The sequence below is a fragment of the Podarcis cretensis genome, assembly GCF_951804945.1.
Source record: "Podarcis cretensis genome assembly, chromosome: 9".
NCBI lineage: Eukaryota > Metazoa > Chordata > Lepidosauria > Squamata > Lacertidae > Podarcis > Podarcis cretensis.
This window is the reverse complement of record NC_137178.1, coordinates 29522398-29544708: the sequence shown is the minus strand read 5'-3', so window position 1 is coordinate 29544708 and position 22311 is coordinate 29522398. Positions and strand designations below refer to the sequence as shown.

The window sequence follows — 22311 nt, the reverse complement described above, 5'->3', positions numbered from 1 at the left end:
TGCCAAGCTTTGTGACTGTTGATTTCGTAGTGCATGATTCAACATCCTTTTTTATGGGCATGAAATTTGGAACCGAGTATCTTTATGACACCCGTTAAATCCAACAAAATTTAAGGCTGCATCAATTTTTTTAAAAGTTTCAATACTTCCCCGCATCACTGTAACCTTATTTAAAAATATCTGGGTATGATCCAGGTTGAGTTAAGCACTTCCACATCCCATTGATTTCAAAAGAGGATGGATATACTGTAAAATCATGGGCATAAACTCTTTTAGATAATGTTTTCAGAACACATTAAGGTCCTTTGCTTTTTTTATTGAAAGACTACGATCATAAAACAAATTTAACATCAAGTTCAATAGTACTTATCACTAAATCATGTATTTAGAATTGCATTTCAAAATGGGCACGTAAGAGATACTGTCTTTACAATATCCATCATAAATTCACAAACTGTAAACATTAAAGAAATTCCATAATTTACTGTTTATTATTATTTTCTATAAAACCACTTAATTTTACAACTGAAACCTAACGTTTTAAAATTTAAATTCAAAAGGAAAAACTTTTAAAAATTATCTAATTAAATCTAGAAACAAAAAATAAATATTAAAAAGGCATTATAGTTTGCATGGATGACTTATTATATTACATGGAACCTTACAGTTCTGTTGTTTATTTTTGTAATAGCTGTCATTAGTTTATATGCTGTCTATTATTATGTTTGTGTGTGATACATATTACACACTATATCGAAATGATATGTACAGTATATATGTTGGGCTGGATCCAGAATTCCACCCGTGAAAGTGGGTGTGTGTAGGGGTTGTGAGTTGCTTTGGGTTGTCCTGGGCAAGATAAAGTGACCAACCAATTTAATAAACAATAAAATAATAGAAAGGTGATCTTCCCACATCCTCTCCCTCACAGATCCACAAGCCTCGCCCTCCCCCCCGCGTCTCCCAAAAGTCAGGGAAAACCTGCTGAATGGACTGGACTGTGGCAGGGGAGATGACAGAAAATTGATCGGAGGCACTTACTGTGAGTGGGTATAGAGCAGTGGTCGGCAACCTAAAGCCTGGATATGGCTCATGGGGGTCGTTTAACCGGCCCCCAAGCCACCCCCGAACCCTGCCGCCCGCTGGGCAAGTCCCCGCCCACTGCGCTAAAGCAGCACAGTACGGCTCGGGGACTCACTTCTGCGGCACTGGCGGGGCGGAGCCAGTGTGGTGTAGTGGTTAAGAGCGGTAGACTCGTAATCTGGGGAACCGGATTTGCGTCTCCGCTCCTCCACATGCAGCTGCTGGGTGACCATGGGCTAGTCACACTTCTCTGAAGTCTCTCAGTCTCACTCACCTCACAGAGTGTTTGTTGTGGGGGAGGAAGGGAAAGGAGAATGTTAGCCGCTTTGAGACTCCTTCGAGTAGTGATAAAGCCGTATATCAAATCCAAACTCCTCCTCCTCCTCTTCTTCTTCCTCCGCACCGGAAATAGTGTCTGCGCATGCGCGTGCACACGTCTCCTCTGCGCCGTAACGCAAGTGTACACGTGTGTGATCCAGCCCACAGAGAGATCTCTGAGGGAGTGAAGCAGCCCAGGCTGCTTAAGCCTTGCTGACCCCTGGTATAGAGCATGCAGTATCCTGGCTCCCAGTTATCAGGGTAAAGTTGCCTTTTAAAGAAGAAAGTAGTGAGGCATAACTGTGAACTGAAGTCGCAAAGTACAACTGAGATGCTTTTACAATTTCTAAAGCAAAGTCAGAATTTTGTATTATGAAGTCAGTTGCAGTACTCCTGTGTATTAAGTTCATAAGCTTCTCAACCTGGCAATGTCCCACCTTTGTTATCTCCCCCCGCCCAAAAGAAACTGAACTCAGATCCCCCAAGACCAAACCGTTATTGTATCAATTAAGACCAACAAATTCCCCCCCCCCCAACAGTCTACGCAAATAAATAATAGGAATAAAACTTTACATTTTGTGGAAATCACAAAAGCTGTTTGTAATTTGTTGTTGGGTCAGTTCCATGGGTGCAAAAAAACAGTTGGAAGTTCTTTGAGACAAATCATAAAAGAATGTATTAAACAAATAAATTAAAATACATTGCATAATGCAATCAAGTTTCAAGCTTTACAGTCCTGAAGCAGCTCTCAGATATGCTCTGCCCAAAGACGATTTGCGATGAAAGGCTAGTTGATATTTCCTTAGTAATAGCTGTAACTTTTGATTACATTAAATTTAATAGTTTCCATTGACCTAATTGTATCCAAGATCTTTGAATGTCGCTATAGAAAAATTCTATTAAACTTACTCCGTGCAAACAGGAGGGGGAAGAAAAACATTTATGTTGAAATGGCTTGAAAGTTTAACCTTTTGACATATTTGGGAACAGTGATCAAGGACAAACCTCGTCTTTTGCAGTAAAAACAATTCTCTGGCATATCCCTTAGCCTCAAAATAAATATTTTGCTATATTATCCCTTGGTAGAACATGTTTCCTGCCTTTCCTGCATTTGTCATTTTGATTATTAATCTTTACAAGACAAAGACAAGTTTCTTTCCCATCTTGCATGGAATAAAGCATATGTGTGGGTACAAATACATTTTAAAAACCTTATGAAATAATTACCTGTTAACCTTTAGGGTGTGTTTAAAGAGTGGCACAAGGGAAATAAAGTATTTTTCCATCCTTTCAATGCCTATGTTTGAACAAAGTGTAAGTTTCAACTCATATTAGTGAACCTCAGTATCAAACACAGCTATTCACCTGTGGTTCCAAGGGCATTCCATACTTTGGAATAGCTCCTCCCACTAGCTCTGGCAGGTAGGTTCTAATCTTCTGACCTCACTTAGTGGGAGGAGACATCTTACCCTCCAGACCAGACTGCCCTCTTGTTTTGGTCAGGTTTTGGCTGAGTTCCCTAATAACCAGCCACCTTTCCCTTTCTAGAACCTCACCCTTCCCTTCCCTCACCTTTTTTTCCCTTGGATTACTGTATTTTTCTGTGTATAAGACATGTATAAGACAACGCCCTGTTTGGGGGAAGATTGCCAGAATTGTTGAGGGGTTTTTTTAGCAGAGGAGAGCCCAGAGTGCTTGAGCTTTTTGGGGGGGCGGGTTGCCGAAAATTGCTACACCGCCGGAGCGGCTGAAAGTCACACGCGCCACTAAAAATATCTATTGACTGCCTGCTCTGAGCCAGCAGCCGCCAGTCAACCTTCCAATTGACGCAGCTGCAGCCAACAGACAGTAGACCTTGCCGCAGTCACCAATCACCCGCCCCATCACCGCTAAAACTCTCCCAATTGTGGCTAAAAGCAATCACCCGTGCCACCAAGGCACTATCCATGTATAAGATGCCCCCCTTTTGGGGGGCTTTGTTTTGGGATGAAAAAACCTCATCTCATACACAGAAATATGGTACTTTTAGTTACCTATTTATTTATTTATTTATTTATTTACTTACTTACTTACTTAATGCCTCTCCCCCAAATCTGGTATGGGGCAAGCTGGGAAGACATATAGTAAGCCATGGGGCCTGTAGTACGATGAGGGAGCTTGATTGGTTTCACAGATTGTGCCCTCTTAATGAAGGGCAAACAGACAATAGTTTGTGTTGATTAAGCAGCTGCAGCTGATTCTCTTGCAGATAAGTAGGGAGAAACACTATCAACAATACGGATTCCTAGTCCCTCTTCACCCCAACCCTAGAATCAGCAGAGACAGAATTCCACTATAGCTAGCAGGATGGGACACAGGTGGCGCTGTGGTCTAAACCACTGAGCCTAGGGCTTGCCGATCAAAACTTACGCTGTAACACACATCTAGATCACGCATTTTAATGTTCCACAAATAAACTGAATGAATTTGAAGTTAGAAGTTGACTTTTTTCTAAATTAAAATGCAAACACATTTTTTATGAATGCCGAAATGTTATTGAAATGTTTTAGATTACTAAAAATGAAATATTTATAAGTGATGAAAACAGAAACTTCAAGCAAGTTGTAGAGATTTCCTAAGTTTGGTAATAATAATAATAATAATAATAATACCCCACCCATCTGGCTGTTTCCCTAGCTACGTTGGGTGGCTCCCAACAGAATATTAAAAACACAATAAAACGTCAAACATTAAAAACTTCCCTAAGAAGTTACTAAGCATTTAACAGTCCGCACCTTTCAGTTCAATGAAGCCCACCACAGAAATAGCATACTGTACCTCAATATTATCTTAAAACATACTGCTTTGCTAAGTGAATGCCTGCAAAGAGATCACATTCTGTCTTGCTGCACATCTCTGTGATGAAACAGAATCGCCCTCTTCAAGCACTTCTGCTTAAGAGATCTTCACTGTGCTCGAGAGTCCTTTGTTTCCCTCCTGCTTCAGAAGTACAGTACTCCATACATTCCTTTGAAATAATTCCCTCACTAGGTTCAGACTTCACGCAGCCTGAACCTGCTTGAGTACTGCTGGAAGTAAGCCCCACTGAGTTCAATGCAATAGGCTTGCAGCCTTGGTTCAGAACTTGTGGTCCCTGTAATATTTCCAGTAGTTTGTTTTGCATTTCACTTCTATCTGTAAACTACTGATAAACGTTTATTTCATACAGGCATCCGAAACATTGTGAGCCACTGTACAAAGAGTAACTGCAGACATTAATTAATAAGGAAAAGCATGTTTAGCTCTATCAGAAAAAAAAAACACTGGGTGATCTGTCATTCTAAGAAGCTCACTATATTATTGAATTCACTTACTTTGGGCACAATCATTCTCAAGTTGGAAAACTTGAGCACATGTTTAACAATCAATCCCACTGAAATCAAAGGGACTTGATAATCCTGTTTAACGTCAGCTGAAATGCAACCATTATTTAATTCTGCATTCCCTACTTCCGATTGTTTACATGAAAATGGCTTTGAGAGCTGTTTTTATTAGAGTTCCAGCCGTAGCCTTAGCTCTGTGCTTCATTATTTCAAAAGATTTATTTAATTTTAGAACACATGTCCCAATCAATGTTAACACATGTTTTAACATTTAGGTTTATTGTCCTTTAAGCAGTTAAGACACACATTTTCATTAATTCAGTTACAAATACAATGCATTTGCACACATGAGAGATTTTAGCTTGCAAACTTCCTGACAAGTTACTGGAAAAGTTTCTTAGTGGTATGCTATGACATTGTATATCTGTAGTAAATGTTATTTTAAAATTGTAGCACAGTTCCCATAAAATTGGTGTGGTTGGTCTATTCGCAAGGATTTTGGATAACGATCAGAAGATATTCCTTATCTGTGGAAAAAGATAATAAACAATGAAAGTGGTAGCAAATGCTTACAGCTTGTTCTATTTCGGCTATTCCTTATTTTTACAATATACATTTCAAAATAGTTCTATAAGCCAAATATTTTCATAGTTGTAATATTTTGTTGTATTTGGTGAATCCTTTTCCCAATATTGATTGTTAACTATTTTGGGGGATTGATCTTGGGCAAAATAATAAAGAACACTGCTTGTGCCCACTCAGTAGACAAAATGAAACACTTCAAAAAATAGTAACAGCCATTGTTTATCAAATACCATCTTGATGTACAAACACAAGTACTAAAAGTTAAAAGCAAATCTATCCCATATTAGATTGGTGGTTTGGGAGTCATTTGTCACCAACAGTAAGTAGCTGCAGTTTTATGTGCTAACTGGCCAAATCCAGCTTTGGGAAAATGGTTGTTCCTCATACCTAGGAAAGTCAGGCACAGCAATCAGCCTTGCCACACAACATGATAGATAAATGCTGGGCCCTGTCTATTTAAGCCCGGGGTGCCCAAACTTTTTTCAAAGAGGGCCAGATTTGATGAAGTGAACATGCATGAGGGCCGAACAAAGTTGTTGAGCTTTTTTAAATCCCGGGACATATACTGCCACAGGGGCAAGATTAAATTGACTGGCGGGCTGGATTGGGCCCCAAAACGGACTTTGGACATGCCTGATTTAAGCAATTAAAGGATCTAAAGGCAAGCACATCCCTTATGCTTTTATCTTCCTAACTGAAACAGGAAGACGGATGCTTAACAGCAGCATTGGAGCAATGAAAGGAACCTCAAAAGCTACCCACACAGCAGTAAGAGCAATATTTTCTTTTGGAAGACAAAAATATATTACCTGGGGCAACCATGATTTCATGTTTCTTTGATCTAATCCTGAGAAAGGTCAGATCATTCTGGGGATCGATATCTCTCACTGTGCTTTTTGCTTTCATCGTGAGCTGATGAAGGAGACCTGCGTATTGGACTGTGGTTGAGTTGTCGAGAGTGGTTCTGATTGGGATGCCTGAAAAGGAAGTCATTTGCTGCTTTAGGATTAAACAGGGCAACATCAGTACCAAACTGCATCTGAGGTTAAGGACACATCTGAAAAAGCCATTTTTACTCTGGGGAAAGAACAGCCAATCAGCAACTGTTACAGGTGAGGAGAGGCAATTAAACCATAAATAGGAATCTGTTCCCTCCTTTTGCTGCCCTGTATCAGAGACTGGGAAGAAAAAGAAGGGACGCCTAGTTGGGAAGTAAGCTGCCAGACCCTACGACATGCATTTTAATGAGATTTCAGTAACCTATGAGACAAAAGTTGTAGACCAAGATTGTCAGGCTGTAATCAAAATTACTTGGGCAAACTCTATAAAAAAGAGTTTTCAACAATCTTCTCCATGCAGCTTGATATCCACTTCTGCTTAAACTGAATAACTATTACCAATGCTTACCAGCCAAAATAGGTATGTTTTACCTCCACTGCCAGAGGAATTATGCTTTTAATAAATTAGTTTCTGAGAATCACAACCAGAGGGTGTGCTATTGTACTCCGGTCCTGCTTACAAGCTTCCCACAGGCATCTAGTTGGCCACTGTGAGAACAGGATGCTAGACTAGAAGGGTCATTTGCCTAATCCAGCAGGTTGCTCTTATGCCCTCACAGACCCTCCAAGTGTCCATATTTTCCAGGGCAGTCCAAGATTTTCAGAAGCCATCCTGGTTTCTGATCTGATCCCAGAATGCCCCACTTTTCCTTAGGACGTCCCTATTTTCATCTGAGAAATGTTGGAGGGTATGAAGTTACACAACTCCTGAGCCAAGGAAATAACTATATAACCTTTAGAAGACATCTGAAGGAAGTTATTTAATGTTTAATGGGTGGTGTATGTATGTATGTATGTATGTATAAATAAATAATGGAATAGGACGGCCCTATTTTCATTGGAGAAATGTTGGAGGGTATGCCCTTATGTTCATTAGGTAGAAACATCTGGAGATACTGTAAAACCTACTACTGGAGTAGGCACATGAATCTTTCCTCAAGAATCTCAGTATTTTGGGTAACTAGACAAATAGCTACAAAAATAATAAATGGTCACAGACACTTGAGATCATTAGAGTAGTTACATACTGGGTGAAACCCCAACTTCCAGTAAATGGGAATGCTGCCACCAATTTCAAAAAAACATAATTGTATCCAGTGCTTTTAAATATAAATTGTAAATTAGAATAACCAACTTAGCTTAAAGGAGATTTCGAATAGCAAAAGAAAAATTCCAAAAAGCATCTTTTTGTACAAAGCGTTGAGTGTACTTCTGAGAACACCCAAAAGGTAGATCTTTACCTTCTGCATTTACGACAATAGTTCCAATAACTCCTTTATGTGACTGGATCCTCTTTAAAGTTTCTTCTACCTCTGCCTGCAAAAGAAGCAAAATCACTGTAACAAAATGTGAGCACTAGCCCATAAAATTTTGGCAGCAGCCAATATTTCTAACCAATTTCTAACCAATTTGGTCTCCAGCTCCAGAACATGGGATAGTATCCCACTAAATCAAAATCAGAGCAAACCCACTGAAATTAATAAAGTTAGTCATAACCATTAACTTCACTGGGTCTACTCTAGCACTGGATCCAGCCCATTGAACTAGCTACTGAATTAACAGCAATGGATCACTTGTGGAGGGAGCCCTGTTGCAGAACAGCATCTGGAATTATGGCATCACGCTGAAGGCACTAGGGAACTTGGCTGCTCTGCATTAGTGGGGCAAGTCGGAAGGGACATGCTCTTAGTGAAGCAAGAGAAGTGCTATGTTAAAGGGTAGATGGTAAGATGGAGGCTTAAAATGCCATCTATATTTTCCTTTAAAACCCAGCATTAAGACAGCCACCTGCAGCACCCTCTACTCCTACATATAGTAGTCTGCTCATGTGGGGTTTCTTGCTACCAACACCCTGATAGCAATACTGAGAGCAGAAAGCCACACTCACGAGTTGATAAGAAACCAAATGGGTTGGCTCCTTACAATCCAAGTTAAACTCAAGTTTTGGTTGATTTACCCAGGCAAGAACCAGCATATAGTGGTACCTCAGGTTACATACACTTCAGGTTACAGATTCTGCTAACCCAGAAATATTACCTCAGGTTAAGAACTTTGCTTCAGGATGAGAACAGAAATCGCGCAGCAGTGGTGCGGCAGCAGCGGGAGGCCCCATTAGCTAAAGTGGTGCTTCAGGTTAAGAACAGTTTCAGGTTAAGAACGGACCTCCAGAATGAATTAAGTACTTAACCCGAGGTACCACTGTAACTGCTAACAAAAATAACTTGCGTTCAATTTGCTCCTGGATGCAAAAAAAATTACATGACTCATAGATAGAAGGATGGAAACCGCCCCCCCCCCCCAATTAAGCAATGGTTCCACAAGATTTGGGAGAGAGTAGTCCTATAATAAGTAATCCATCATGTCCTGGTTATATGGCACTGTTCTTATTTATAATTTTCTGAAAGGCTGGATATCAACTGAGAAAAGTGCCAGCACATTATAAAGCAGGCTTCCTCAACCTTGGCCCTCCAGATGTTTTGAGACTACAATTCCCATCATCCCTGAACACTGGTCCTGCTAGCTAGGGATCCTGGGAGTTGTAGGCCAAAAACATCTGGAGGGCCAAGTTTGAGGAAGCCTGTTATAAAGCAATGGTTATAACTGTAAAAGGGGATGCGGGTGGCGCTGTGGGTTAAACCACTGAGCCTAGGACTTGCCAAACAGAAGGTCGGCGGTTCGAATCCCTGCAATGGGGTGAGCTCCCGTTGCTCGGTCCCTGCTCCTGCCAACCTAGCAGTTCAAAAGCACGTCAAAGTGCAAGTAGATAAATAGGTACCGCTCCGGCGGGAAGATAAACGGCATTTCCGTGCGCTGCTCTGGTTTGCCAGAAGTGACCTAGTCATGCTGGCCACATGACCCGGAAGCTGTACGCCGGCTCCTTCGGCCAGTAAAGCGAGATGAGTGCCGCAACCACAGAGTCGGTCATGACTGGACCTAATGGTCAGGGGTCCTTTTACTTTTTTAATAACTGTAAAAGTCTAATCCAGTTCAGGAAAGATTTGTGGGTGTGGGTGTTATCTATCTCTTCTATCTGCAAGTCCCAAAGTAGCTTACAAGTTAAAGGCAATAAAAACAGCAAGAATAAAAACAATTATGTCAATTATTTTTTCGTCTTCCCTCCCAATCCCTCTTACTTTTCAGTGAGCCTCAGAGCAGGGACTGTCTTATGGTTGTTATCTGCAAGCCATGTTGAAAGCCTTATTTGGCTTAAAAGTGTTGTTGTTTGTCCTTCTACGCAACTATTAAAAAGCTGGATAAGCCCCACCCTCATTGTTTGCACTCCGCCATCCTAACAGTTGAGCTCAAGAAAACCTACCTGCCCTGTTCTTCACTCTACATCAGGTCACTGGTCCATCTAATACCGTGTAGTTCATCCCCCCCCCCCCCCCCGGTTTCCAGGCGGGGGACCAACAACATTTCCCCACCTGGAGATGCCAGAGGCTGAACCTTGAGCCTTCTGCATGCTAAGCTGATGCTGTACCAGAGAGCTCAGGCCTTTCCCCTATATAGGAACCCAGATACCGAGTCAGACCATGGACCCACGTAAGCTCAGTGTTACCTGCACTGATCGGCAGCGGCTCTCCAAGGTATCTGACAGGAGCCTCTCCCAAGCCTCCCTTGCGATGCCGTCGGGGGTAGGCGCCCTGCCACCGCCTTTCTCCTCCCACCTGCACACTCGCTTGAAATCTACCTTGGCTCCCCCCATTTCGCGCCCCCCCCTTCTCCCTACACATACAAACCCGGCAAGATCACGGCTTCCTCACCGCCTCCCCCCTGAATCCCATCACAGCATAAGCTTTCCCTTCCCTCACCATGGCTCCGCTGGGAAGGCTCCAAGGCGGCAGCGCTTCAGCAGGCCTCCGTTGCTATGGTGCTCTGCCTGCAAGCGCAGGGCTGGGCGAGAGGAAGGGCCCGGAAGTGAGGGGGCGGGTCATAGAGAGCCGTCAGAGTTCTGCGCCTGCCTGTTTCCGCCTCCCCATCAGAGCCCTTTCGCTTGCTTTGCAAGGAGGGCAAACTGTGCTTATTTAGGGAGCAACGGAGCAGTAATAGCAGGAGCGGCAGGAGCTTCTTTTTGGAAAGGGAAATGTTTTCCCTCTTCCTTCCCTCCCCCCGCCTGCTTTCCCTCACGGGGAGGAAAAACAGCCTATAAAATAGACTTGTTCTCCTCTCTCTCACGATAAAGCCAACTGCCTTGCTAGGAAGCCTCCGTGTAAAAAAAACAAAAACAGTGGTTCCTCCAGTCGCATGAGCGGGAGAAGCGGGGCTCCTCCGTGGAGCTGCCTTGAGACTTCCCTTCCCTCTCCCGGACAGAGACGCTTGCTTAGAAGTTAAGAGGGGGTGGAAATTGCCATGCCTTTCAAGTCCCGTTTGCTCCATTCTCAGTGTTTGTCCTGCCTTCCCTTCCTCCCTGTGTGTTGTCTGTCTCTACTATTTTCTCCTCCTCACCCTTGAACTCTTCTCAATTCTCTCCTCCTCCCTTTGCTTTTTCACGCATCTGTTTCCCCAACCCTAAACATCATTTTTTGCTGCTGCTTCATTTTTCTTCCCTCGCACCCACCCCTACTGGCAGAAAAGGAAGGGGGGGGGAGTATTTTTGTTTTTATTTACTGGTTATGTTTATATTCTTGGTTTCCCCTAAATAGCTTCCCTGTTCCCTCCATATTAAAAATGAAAAATAAAATAAAGGAGGCTTTATTTTATCTTTGCTTGCTTGCCCCCCCCCCTCAATAAAAAAGTAGGATTGGGGCTTTCAAGGGGCATCTTCTGTGTTGCAATGGGGTTTAATGGAGGGGAAAGATTTAATTGGCTGTCTTGTGCTCTCTTAACTTGAGGCTGCTTGAGTTGATGTACTTCCATTGCAGGGGTTGGACTAGATGATCCTCTCAGGTCTCTTCTTAATCTGTGATTCTGTGACCATCTCACAGTAGTCTCAAACTTCGCTTCCAACTCTGCCCTCAGCTTTCTATCTCTTTCTCTCCTCTTCTGGACTTCGCAAGACAGCAAAACAGCTTTTCTGCACTGCTAGGATGTTTCCCATTTCCCCTTTAAAGCAGCTCCTTGGGCAAAAAACTACACTTTCAGAAGTTAGAAGAAGAAGAAGAATTTGGATTTGATATCCCGCTTTATCACTACCTGAAGGAGTCTCAAAGCGGCTAACATTCTCCTTTCCCTTCCTCCCCCACAACAAACACTCTGTGAGGTGAGTGGGGCTGAGAGACTTCAAAGAAGTGTGACTGGCCCATGGTCACCCAGCAGCTGCATGTGGAGGAGCGGAGACGCGAACCCGGTTCCCCAGATTACGAGTCTATCGCTCTTAACCACTACACCACACTGCCTCAAAAATGGGAGACAGCTCTGTCAAGGTTTGAGGCAAAACACTGGATGGGATAGAAGGGATGGGACGGAGGGGGAGCTTCTGACAAGACACTGCAACCCTCACCCAATCTATTCTGAAGTGAATCCCATTCACTTCAATGGGACTCACTGCCACTAGGATTGTAGGTTTTGCAAAGAAGATAGGAAGTGGGGAAAGCAAACCAGGGAGGCAGTGAAGAAAGAAAAATGGGGGAGACACTAAGACTGAAGTAGCCCGTGTGTGTGTGTGTGTGTTGGCTCTTGTGGATTTCATGACAGCTGAAACTGCCATCCCGAGTGAAGGTGGAAGAAGCAGGGGACCAAACAGCTAGTGAAGGGTGAGTATTAGGCATCTGAGGTCACAGTGCAAGCCTAGCCATGTTTACTAGGAAGCGGGGGGGTGGGGGTAATGTGACACCTGGGTAACTGAGTTACCTTACCTTAAATAAATTAAATTATATACAGGGTCAGTCCTTTAAGAGGCCCCGTGGATACAGAGTACACATGTTCTATGGGGCCTCTTTTAAAAGACTCACCCTGTCTATTGTATGGAACAGATATACACCCAATGCCCAAGGCAAAAATCTACCTGCATCTCTCTCTTCAATAAAGTTGTGGGCATTTCTTACCCAGATCATTGTCTGCTTGTGTTTATTAATCACATCTTATATTTAGCCACTGCCTGGGGTATGGGTTTGTGCCACTACAACTGGGCCCAGAATCAATATCTATCTATCTCACATCTTGTAAGTTTCCCCATCTTTTTCCAGAAAAAAGCACTGCTTGGAACTTGCCTTGAAGCCTCCCTTTTTCTCTTACAATGGCAATGGCACCCACCTGAGAGGGGGCTGGAACTGAGTTCTGGCAAGTTCCAGCTGCAAAAAAGCACTGCCCAAATCTCCAGCAACCATTTTTTGGTATTACTAGACTTAGCAAGAATATCCATCTGTCTCTCTCTGTGTGTGTCTGTCAGCCTACCTTTATTTTAAAAATATATAAAATATCAATCCAATTCAAAACATAAAACCCAAAATATACTTAAAAGCTGTTATGTAAATCATTGCTGATGGCAACTTAGGGTCCATTCCACCATTTTTGAGATGAGAGAGTCAATGTGACTTTGGTGATAAATGCTGGTTAAGTTTCTTTTGAGAATAATGGTTTTGGGGTAATTTTAAGCTGTCAGAATAAAGAGCAGATCCAGCCCAGTTTCTAGTGGCTTGGCCTAGCAGCACTGAAAGATGCTCCACATTGCAGTGGTGTAGGTAGGGGGGAAGCAGCCCGGGAGCGCAGGGCAATGGCACCCTCTCCCCCGTGACTCCCAAGCCTCCCCCGAGCTGTCAAAACATCAGGAAGAGCTTTCTAGCAGGCAGATCTGTTCGACAGTGGAAAGAACTCCCTCAGGAGGAGGTGGCTTCTCCTTCCTTGGACGTCTTAAAAAGAGGCTGGATGGCCATCAGTCAGGGATGGTCTAGTTGAGATTCTTTCATTGCCCCAGGGGGTTGGCTAGATGACCCTCAGGGGTCCCTTCCAACTCTACAATTCTCTGGTGCAGGTTTGTGCAGATTTTTAAGTACAAGTTGAATGCAAGGGGTGCATAGGATTCCAGCCAATCTTATGTACCGTTGGTTCGGGAATAAGTCCAACTGAACATGATGAGACTCGCAGGCGAGTAGATTGCTGCTGTGCAGTCCTGCTTTTTAAATAAATGTTTTCTTTTTCAGATAATACAGAGCGTGGTGAAATCACAATAAATAAAACCTTCCCTTCAGTAGTTTCAAGCACTATTACAGGTTTCACATAATGTCTGTACTGCATTGTTTAGTGTGGCAGCACCTGCACTTTGGAACTCCCAGCCTATTGCAATAAAGCACGTGCCTTTGCTATACTCTTTTCAGGCACCTGCTAAAAGCATTGTTTAGGCAAGCATATCCAGATGCTTAGGAAGTTGGAAGTAATATTAATCTGTTTTAATATTTTAGCTTTTGTATGTTTTAAAGTAGAGTTGTTAATTTTTCTTGATTTTACTGCTATGGTGTTCTTTGGTTTTTGTAAACCACTTTGCAGGTTTTTTAAAAAATAAATAAATAAATTTTATAAATAAACAATAAATATAAATAAAATAACAAGCCAAAACACAATCCATTCTGTAGATTTAAGTATCTGTCCACAGTCGCCTACTTGTTATCAGAGGCCCAGAATCCACATTCCTTTGTAAGAGAATATGAAATAAAGTCAAACCATTTTTGCAGGCAAATAAAATAAAATTTCAGTGGGGGGCGGGTGACAAGGAATTTTCTGCACCAGGTACCACTTGACCTTGCTACGCCACTCGCTGAAACGCTGAACCAGGGAGGCAGAAAGAGCCATGTTGAGTCGGCTCAGTGGCGTCACCCAGGCCGTGCCTCATTTCCCAAGAGATCTTCAATATGGGGATTTTTAAAAAGAGGGTTCCTAGTAATGAAGGGTAGCTCCTTCGTTAGGGAACTGCAGTAGTACAAACAGGTCCAAGTTGCAATCTACAATTCCCCTGCCTCTTGAGCTGCTCCTCTTTTGAATAGGGTTACTCATGAGAATACAACTCGTCTTCAGAGTGCAAGAGGGCGTGCTCAGGGCTTTAGAATTGGGTCCTTAGCTGTTTGCCTTTGGGAGTAAATTCAACCCAAAAGGAATGGGCTGCGTGGTTCCCAGTCTCTGCGTTAACTTCACACTTCTTTCCTAAGCTCATTTAGGGAGAAGTTCTTTGAGTGAAATTCTTAATAAATTTTAAATGGGTGGAGTGGGGCAGAACCAGGGAGAGTCTGCCCTCTAAACCTAAAGACTATTTTTTATTTTAGATTTTTAAGAATGCAGTATATATACGTTTGAGCTCTGACCATTTATATCTTTTTCAAACTATAGTCCGGCCCCCAACAGTGTCTGAGGGACTGGCCCCCTGTTTAAAAATTTTGAGGACCCCTGACTTAGGCATTTCATATTATTTATTTTGTTTACTTTCTCTTCTATTCTTGCTTATCTGTTCAAAAGATTATATTGCATTGGATCATTTGCTGGGTTTAATTATGGAAAAATGCAGCAGCTTGGAGCCCATAAATGGTAAGTAGGGAAAAAAGCAATCCCTGGTTATAAAGGTGCGGCTTTGCCTGCCTTGACAAGGTGCTTTCTGGTGGTGGATTGCTAGAAATCGAGTCACACTTGCAAAGCTGAGCAGAGTTCAAGGGGGTTTAGTGGTGGAGATGCACCCACAAGGGAAACTAATCAGGTATGGGGTACTGGAGGTGTGGATGTGACCGAGTCACCCCCATCAGCAGACGCTGTGGTGCCACCCCTTCCTTCAGGAACATTCACCAGCTATGGGGAGACAGGAAGAGGAGCAGGCGAGTCCACATTATCAGTGCTGCCCCACCCTGATCTATAGGGTGCAGTTTAGAGCGGGGGTCAGCAACCTTTTTCAGCTGTGGGCCAGTTCACCGTCCCTCAGAAAATGTGGTGGGCCAGACTATTTTTTTTTTTTTTTTTTTTTTGAGGGGGGGAATGAATTCCTATGCCCCACAAATAACCCAGAGATGCATTTTAAATAAAAGGACGCATTCTACTCATGTAGAAACATGCTGATTCCCGGACCGTCCACGGGCCACATTGAGAAGGTAATTGGGCTGCATCCGGCCCATGGGCCTTAGGTTGCCTACCCTGGGTTTAGAGGGATGCCATCCCATTTTCAGAGCCATCAGCCCCACTGGGTTTTCATCTTCTCCCAGCTACCAGGGAGAGGATTTGGAAAGGGGAATATGTTTATGTGTTTTCAACAAGAAATCCTTCAGGGGACCAAAACGTGGCAAATATCTGGAACTTGAAGCTAGGGTTCTTTCCTATGTGCAAGATATGAGAAAAGACAGAATGTCTATTTCATGAGAAGTAATACAACTGAAGGCCTTGGAAATTGCAAGGACCTTAAACATACAGCAGAGGGAATTCCAGACAAGTATTTGTTGGTGCTGTTGGTTTATGCAGAGAAATGGTCTCGCTCTTTGACGAAGCACTGCATTAGCACAGAGACTGCCAGCACATTTTGAGGAGAAACGGACTAATTTCCAGCGGTACGTCATCAAAATGCGTCACTCATACCCATTACACCAATCAGTAATGCTGACAAGACGCCCATATTTTTCGACATGCCAAGCAATACAACAGTAGACTATGGTTACCAGACATCCCCGTTTCCTGGGGACAGTCCCCAGATTTGCAAATCTGTCCCTGGACAAATTCCATCCCCAGATTTCATTAAATGTCCCTAGGAAACGTGGCGGCAGCAGCGGCAGTTTCAGCAGCCCAGAGCCAGCCTGGTAGCGCAGTTGGCTCTGGAGTCTGGCTGGCTTCAGGAGTTGCTCATGGCCGTGACGCCCACCATTTTTCCTTGCCAGAAGTCCCCATATGATGTGTTGCGCACAAGACACATGATGTGGGGACTTTCGTCGAGGAAAAATGGTGGGCGCTGCAAGCAGCTCCTGAAGCCAACCAGACTCCAGAGCCAACTGCACTACCAGGCTGGCTCCGGGCTGCTGAGACTGCCGCTGCTGCTCCCATGTTTCCCGGGAACATTTAATGAAATCCGGGGACATTCTGGGGGTGGAATTTGTCCGGGGACAGATTTGCAAATCCGGGGACTGTCCCCGAGAAACGAGGATGTCTGGTAACCCTATTTCTAATCTAAAATGTATATAGCTTAAAGCACATCAAATCTTTGAGAAGAGATGAACTGTAAATGAACTTCTAGATTAAGGATAAGAAACCTCCAGTTTGATTACTCTCAGTTGAGATGCTCCCCTTCTTAAATTTGCACTTACAGGCTATTCCCCATATCACTTTTGCAAATGTCAGCTTTGGGGGGTTTGGCCCTCCCCCCCCCCCCGATTTCCCAGGTTAGACAGTTGTCTTACTCTCTTCCTGTGGCACTGGCAACCTTTCTGTATGTGCATGCACTCAATGGGTGTGTCCCCCCCCTCTTTTTTAGTTTGGAATTAAGACAATGCTTGAAACAGAGGAGGCGATCCTGCTTTTGCCAAGAGCAGCTGACCCCAAAGTCCCATCCATGATGATTGATGCTATCACGCTACTGTCTACCCTCTGTATTCTGCCTCAGCCTGTGGATATGTTAGCGACTAAAGGTGATTTATCTTTTGGTTTAGTTGTATTTCATAGGTGGGCAATCTAGCACTTGGGATCCTTTTAAAAATACATAAAAAACTGGAAGGCTACATCTAAATTGCAAGTTTTAATGTGCATGTAATCTGCACAACGGCCTGAAGCCTAAGAAGCACAAGCTGAACAAAGCTTGTGTAAGGTTTGGGGGTCATCCCTGCTTTGAAGCACCACATCTTACTCCATATTGCTTAGGAGAGTTTTTGGTTCCCCTGGATCCAAGCCAACATTGGTTCTTAACAGTTTTTAGAAATTTTAACAGATGTACAATTTATCAAACTCTTACATAGTTTCTTGTTGCAAGTGTATGAAAGACTCTCCTCCCTGAAAGAGAGGGGAGTGGTTGTGGACGGGAGCCCGAGCACCGCTCCTAGCAGGGGGCGTTGCCCCCTGCCTCCAGCACACCTGGCTGGCACTCACGCCCCCCCCCCCAGTGGCTGTCCAACCAGGTGCCATGGGGGGCGTGTCCAGCAGCCTTTATGCTGCAGTGCCAGCCTCCCCCCTGGCCTCATTTCTCTTTGTCGTCCTGGGCGAGTCACCCACCCTCCACTCCCTTTGAGTTAGGGCTTAGGTCATTGGCCTTGCTATGGACCTTAGGTTGGTCGCCCCGGTTGCCCGGGGGGCCTGGTAGGAGTTTTTCCATTTGGCATTAGGCTTTTTGGTTTTTTCGCCTACCTCGTAGCAATCGTCACAACTTTTTGGTGGTATTGGTGGGTAGGTTAGGCATTGGAATAATGTGTTGTGGAGTGTCGAAGTGCTAGGTGTGGCCATCGCCTATGCCTTCAATTTCTAGGGGTATTCCGTTAATGGAATCTGGCGGTCGTGTATTCTGTCCGAAGCCTGCTTGGCGGGAGGCCATGGCACGACCCTCGGTGACATCAGGGGTGAGCCTATAGTTGAATTAGCATCAACAGGTGATGAACCCCTGGTGAATAAACCCACTTGTTTCGCGATCCAATGCCTAAGCCAATACCTTTTCATTGCTGTAATCAATAAAGTTGTGGCCTTTTCTAGCCCATTAACCTTATATCACGTGTCCCTGTGTCTTCATTTTACTTCGCGGGGGTCGGGTCCTCGAACCACAATGTCAGACTGCCGACCAGGGAGAAGAGACGGTGGAAGAAGATTGGAAAAAAAGTTTAAAAGTTATTTATAGAAATATTGTATAATTAATGAGTGTTAGAAAAATGTTGGAATGAAATTACATGGCTTTAGTAGAAATGATATAAGGAGTTAAGTACAAATAAGTTTTATGGTATTAATGGTAAGATAAGGTTAAAATAAATTAAGATAAGAATGGATTTGCTGAAATAATTAATAACTAGAATACAAAAAAGGGAGGTGTGAGGTCGATGAAACAAGCAAATGAAAGACAAAGAAATGGAAAAATTGGATGTGTTTTTAACTGTTTTTGCTTTTATTTTTGTTTTGGATGTATTGTTTTTTGTGTGTGTGTATTGTAATGTATTGATTTGTTTTGCTTAATTTTTTTTCTTTCTTCTTCTTTCTGTAATCTTTAAACTTGTAATAAATATTATTTTTTTAAAAAAATTGCCATCTTTAAAGCACCTGGGAGTGCATCTCATTGAGACTAGCAAGAAGACATGGCTAGCACTGCACTGTCAGATAATCTGTTACTGATTTGTTTTCCTTATTCTTACATAGGCTTGAGCAAGTTCTGGCAGCATTGACACAATGAGCAGAAATGGATGAAATGGAATGATTCAAACCCATCTTGGATGGCCTGAAGAGTGACACCTCAGTGCCATTAAAGGTAACAAGTAGGGCCTGCAGCAAAAAAAGATTTTTCTGTACTTCTGCAGACCTCAAGGTACTGCTGATACCTCTTTATTATTTCTCAGTCCTCATTTTGTCCATATAGCCCTGGTACTTATGTCTTGAATTTGCTACTTATTATACCAGCTTCTTGGACTTTTTTGTACAGCTTTGATATGAGTTAAGGAGTGAGTGTTTGTTTGTTCGTGTGTGTGTGTGCACACACACACACACACACTGCAGAGTCTTAACTGGCAAACTTCTTATAACTTCTTTGTCAGGTTTACTGCAAGGGCTTAGCCTGCTATTTCTGAGAATGCTTGGCTAGATCTGACATGGAATCTCTCTTCAATATTTCATAGGTTGCCTGCCTACAGTTGATCAATGCCCTAATCATTCCATGAGATGAACTTGACTTCAGAGTTCATATCCGCAGTGAGCTCATGCGTTCTGGACTCTAGCAGATCCTCAAGGTGAGGTGCATCTTTCTTTTCTGCTGCCAGGTGTTTTTAGGGACATCTGATGTCTCAGTGCTTTGTTTGAAGTGTAAAAGAAGTGAGAGCAGCTGTGGGCTGTCTTGAATATGCTGAAGATGTGCACTGGACCAGCAGTTTCCCCAAATGGCCAGGATTTGCAAGAATTTTTAACACCACCTTGTTTACAGTCCTCCAATTGAGTTTTGCTTCAGCAGTCGCAGAGCCTTTTATTTCTTAAGAGATAACGGATCCCTTAATGGTAAACTGGCACGGCGTGGGTGGCAGATTAGCTCCACATGGGGACTGACTTCCGGCAAGTAGCCATGGCTTCCTATTAGAAATAGGAAGCCAATAGGAAGACGAAGACGCCGCCTCCCCCCCCCCCCCCCGACTCCGAAAGCCAGTGGGGAAAGAGGTGGTTTCGGAGCCATGGAGGAGGAGGCATCTGCGGCTTCCTATTGGCTGCAGGAGCTTCTTGAAACCAATAGGAAGCCACAAACGCCGCCTCCCCACCCATGGCTCTGAAAGCCAGCACATAAAGAGCGATGTGTGTGCGCGCACACACTCCTGCCTGCTGGCAAAAAAGTTGTCGATCCCTGCTTTATAGGCTTGGTCTCAGGATGACTTAAGCAAGCCTGCACTCTTGTACATTGACACTAACATTATTTTCCATTTCCTTTCTCCTGCCTTAGGCCTCAGTATTTTAAGCTGATTGATGAATGTTTTTCTCAGATAGTCCTGCACAAGAATGGTGCTGATCCAGATTTCAAGTGCAAGCACCTTGACCTTAATATTGAAGGTCTGGTAGGTGGACCAGGGGTCAGCAAACTTTTTCAACAGGGGGCCAGTCCACTGTCCCTCAGACCTTGTGGGGGGCCAGACTATATATTTTGGGGGGAATGTCTATGCCACACAAATAACCCAGAGATGCATTTTAAATAAAAGGACACATTCAACTCATGTAAAAACACGCTGATTCCTGGACCGTCCACGGACTGGATTTAGAAGGCGATTGGGCAAACTAAGGCCCGGGGGCCAGATCTGGTCCAATCACCTTCTAAATCTGGCCTGCAGACAGTCCATGAATCAGCGTGTTTTTACATGAGTAGAATGTGGGGCAGATGGCATTGTAAAAAGTAACACTGCATGTAAGTTAAATCTTCTTAAATTAGGCAGACCAGTCCCAGACCAGACACACATCAGAATTATGGGACTGGAAGGAGCCTTCAAACCCAAACCCCGGTGCTTTGGGATAAATCACACATTCACATACATAAATGTGATCTCTCATCACTTGGTAATTCACAGCTATCCGTGCAAACTGGATGCATTTGAAAGTATTACATTTGAGTTAATGTCAGATGATATGAAAGTCTGTATTGTAATGTTTGATCTGGGATGGTTATCTTAAACTTACAGGTCATTACTTGATGATGCATTGCAGTCATCAAATGATGAATGTGCATGCATGAAAATGTCTACACACAGGATTTAAAATATCCTTCACAGATCTCTTAAAGACCCTCTTGTGATGTATTTTTAAACTATCTCATGCTGGCAAATCCTTCTGCCAACAATGTCTGGAATTCAACTCTCTCTAGGAAAGCTAGGAAAGTTTATTAGAAGTGTCTTTGCAACAGTTATATTTGAAACATTTTCTGTTTCATGTAAAGAACGCAATCTCATTTTCTGTTTCATGTAAAGAACGCAATCTCCTTTTTCAGAGAGAGACTTTCAAGATACAGCAGCCTGTCTGTGGCAAATCACTCCTCAAATGCCTGGAGAGTGTGTTTGATAACTCAAAGTCCCAACTGTCTATAGAAATGGAGAAAAATGAAAGGCAGCAAACAATTAGGGAAGGCCTGATGATTTGAGAAGTCTGCTAAATATCAAATTAAGTTTAGGAAGATATTCCAGCATTGTTGTGACTGAGAACTTTTGCATGTATAGCCTTTGCATCTTTTATAGACAGGATAAAGGAAACAAACTAATTCTGATGTAAATAGTTAAAATTTCATGTGTTGTAGTGAAACCGTTCAACTCATTTAGGTTTGAAATAACATTTTTTGGAGTTAATAGATTTCAGAAATTTTAAAATGCTGCTACCTGTTCTAAGTTTCTAATATGAGGCACTAAAGCAAAGCTTTCTAAACTGTGGGTCATGACACTTTAGTGGGTCAGCTATAGTGTGTAGGTGTGTCGTGCAAATGCTCTCTCCACTCCTCCCAGGGCTGGAAAAGGGATAGTTTAACTTCTGGTTTGCTAGTAAAACTGAATTACCATGTCATGAAATGATGCATGTCTATAAACTGTGTCACTAACACGAAAAGTTTGGAAAGCTGTGTACTAGAGCTTATGTACTGTGTACGTACGCAAGCTTCCCCTCATCTACCTGTGTTGGAGCTAGCTGTGGCTGCTCAAGGATAAGGGAAAGACACACTACAGATGTTCTATGTGCAGAGGACAGTGTCACGTCAACTAAACACCAACCAGGCAACTATTTTTCTATTTGCCACCGCTTGCTTATGTGTCGCTTACGAACATGGCTGCTGTTATGTACTGAGCTGAATCCTAGAATAGGATCCAGAATGCAGCAGTCTGATTGGTCCGCAGGAGCCACCCAATCCAGCTCCAGGTAGAGGTGAATCAAATGACCTGATTGGCCTGCAGGAGCAGCCAATCAGGCTTCTGGAGATGAACCACAACCTGATTGGCCTGCAGGAGCAGCCCGGAATTAGCCAATCACACGGGGCCCATTGTGTAAATAATGTATATATAGCTAGATGTTTTGGGGAGTTTCATTCATTGATACTATGAGCTGAATAAAGAGCATGAAATTCACACTCAACTCCAAATATATTTCAGCTGCCTACTGGGCTACTTCAGCCTGTCTCCCCTCCAGAAATTCAATTAAGTAGTTTATTCAAAAGGTGTATAGAAAACTGAGTATCAAAATGAAAATAAAACACTACCAGAATGTTGGAGAAGCAACACATGGTTTTTGGAATGCCCTTGTGTTGTTAATTTATCCATTATCCATTATTTGCCAGTTTGTGGCTGAGAATCAATAGTACTTTCTTTACTTTCCAATCTCTGTAA

The 22311-nt window shown here is 43.2% G+C and overlaps 1 protein-coding gene across 2 annotated transcripts; it reads right to left on the bottom strand.

Annotated features, from left to right (window-relative positions):
* Positions 1-5021: 5021 nt before the first annotated feature.
* DYNLRB2 (dynein light chain roadblock-type 2) lies at positions 5022-10366 on the bottom strand. 2 transcript variants are annotated; one of them, XM_079990122.1, is made up of 4 exons: positions 10219-10366; positions 7648-7723; positions 6158-6325; positions 5022-5290 (listed from the first exon to the last, which is right to left on the bottom strand). In XM_079990122.1, the coding sequence occupies exons 1-4, from the start codon at positions 10219-10221 to the stop codon at positions 5247-5249; spliced, it is 291 nt and encodes a 96-aa protein (XP_079846248.1). In that variant the 5' UTR covers positions 10222-10366; the 3' UTR covers positions 5022-5246. The 2 variants fall into 2 exon arrangements, with proteins under 2 accessions (XP_079846248.1, XP_079846247.1); XM_079990121.1 differs by lacking the exon at positions 10219-10366 and adding an exon at positions 9966-10127.
* Positions 10367-22311: the final 11945 nt, after the last annotated feature.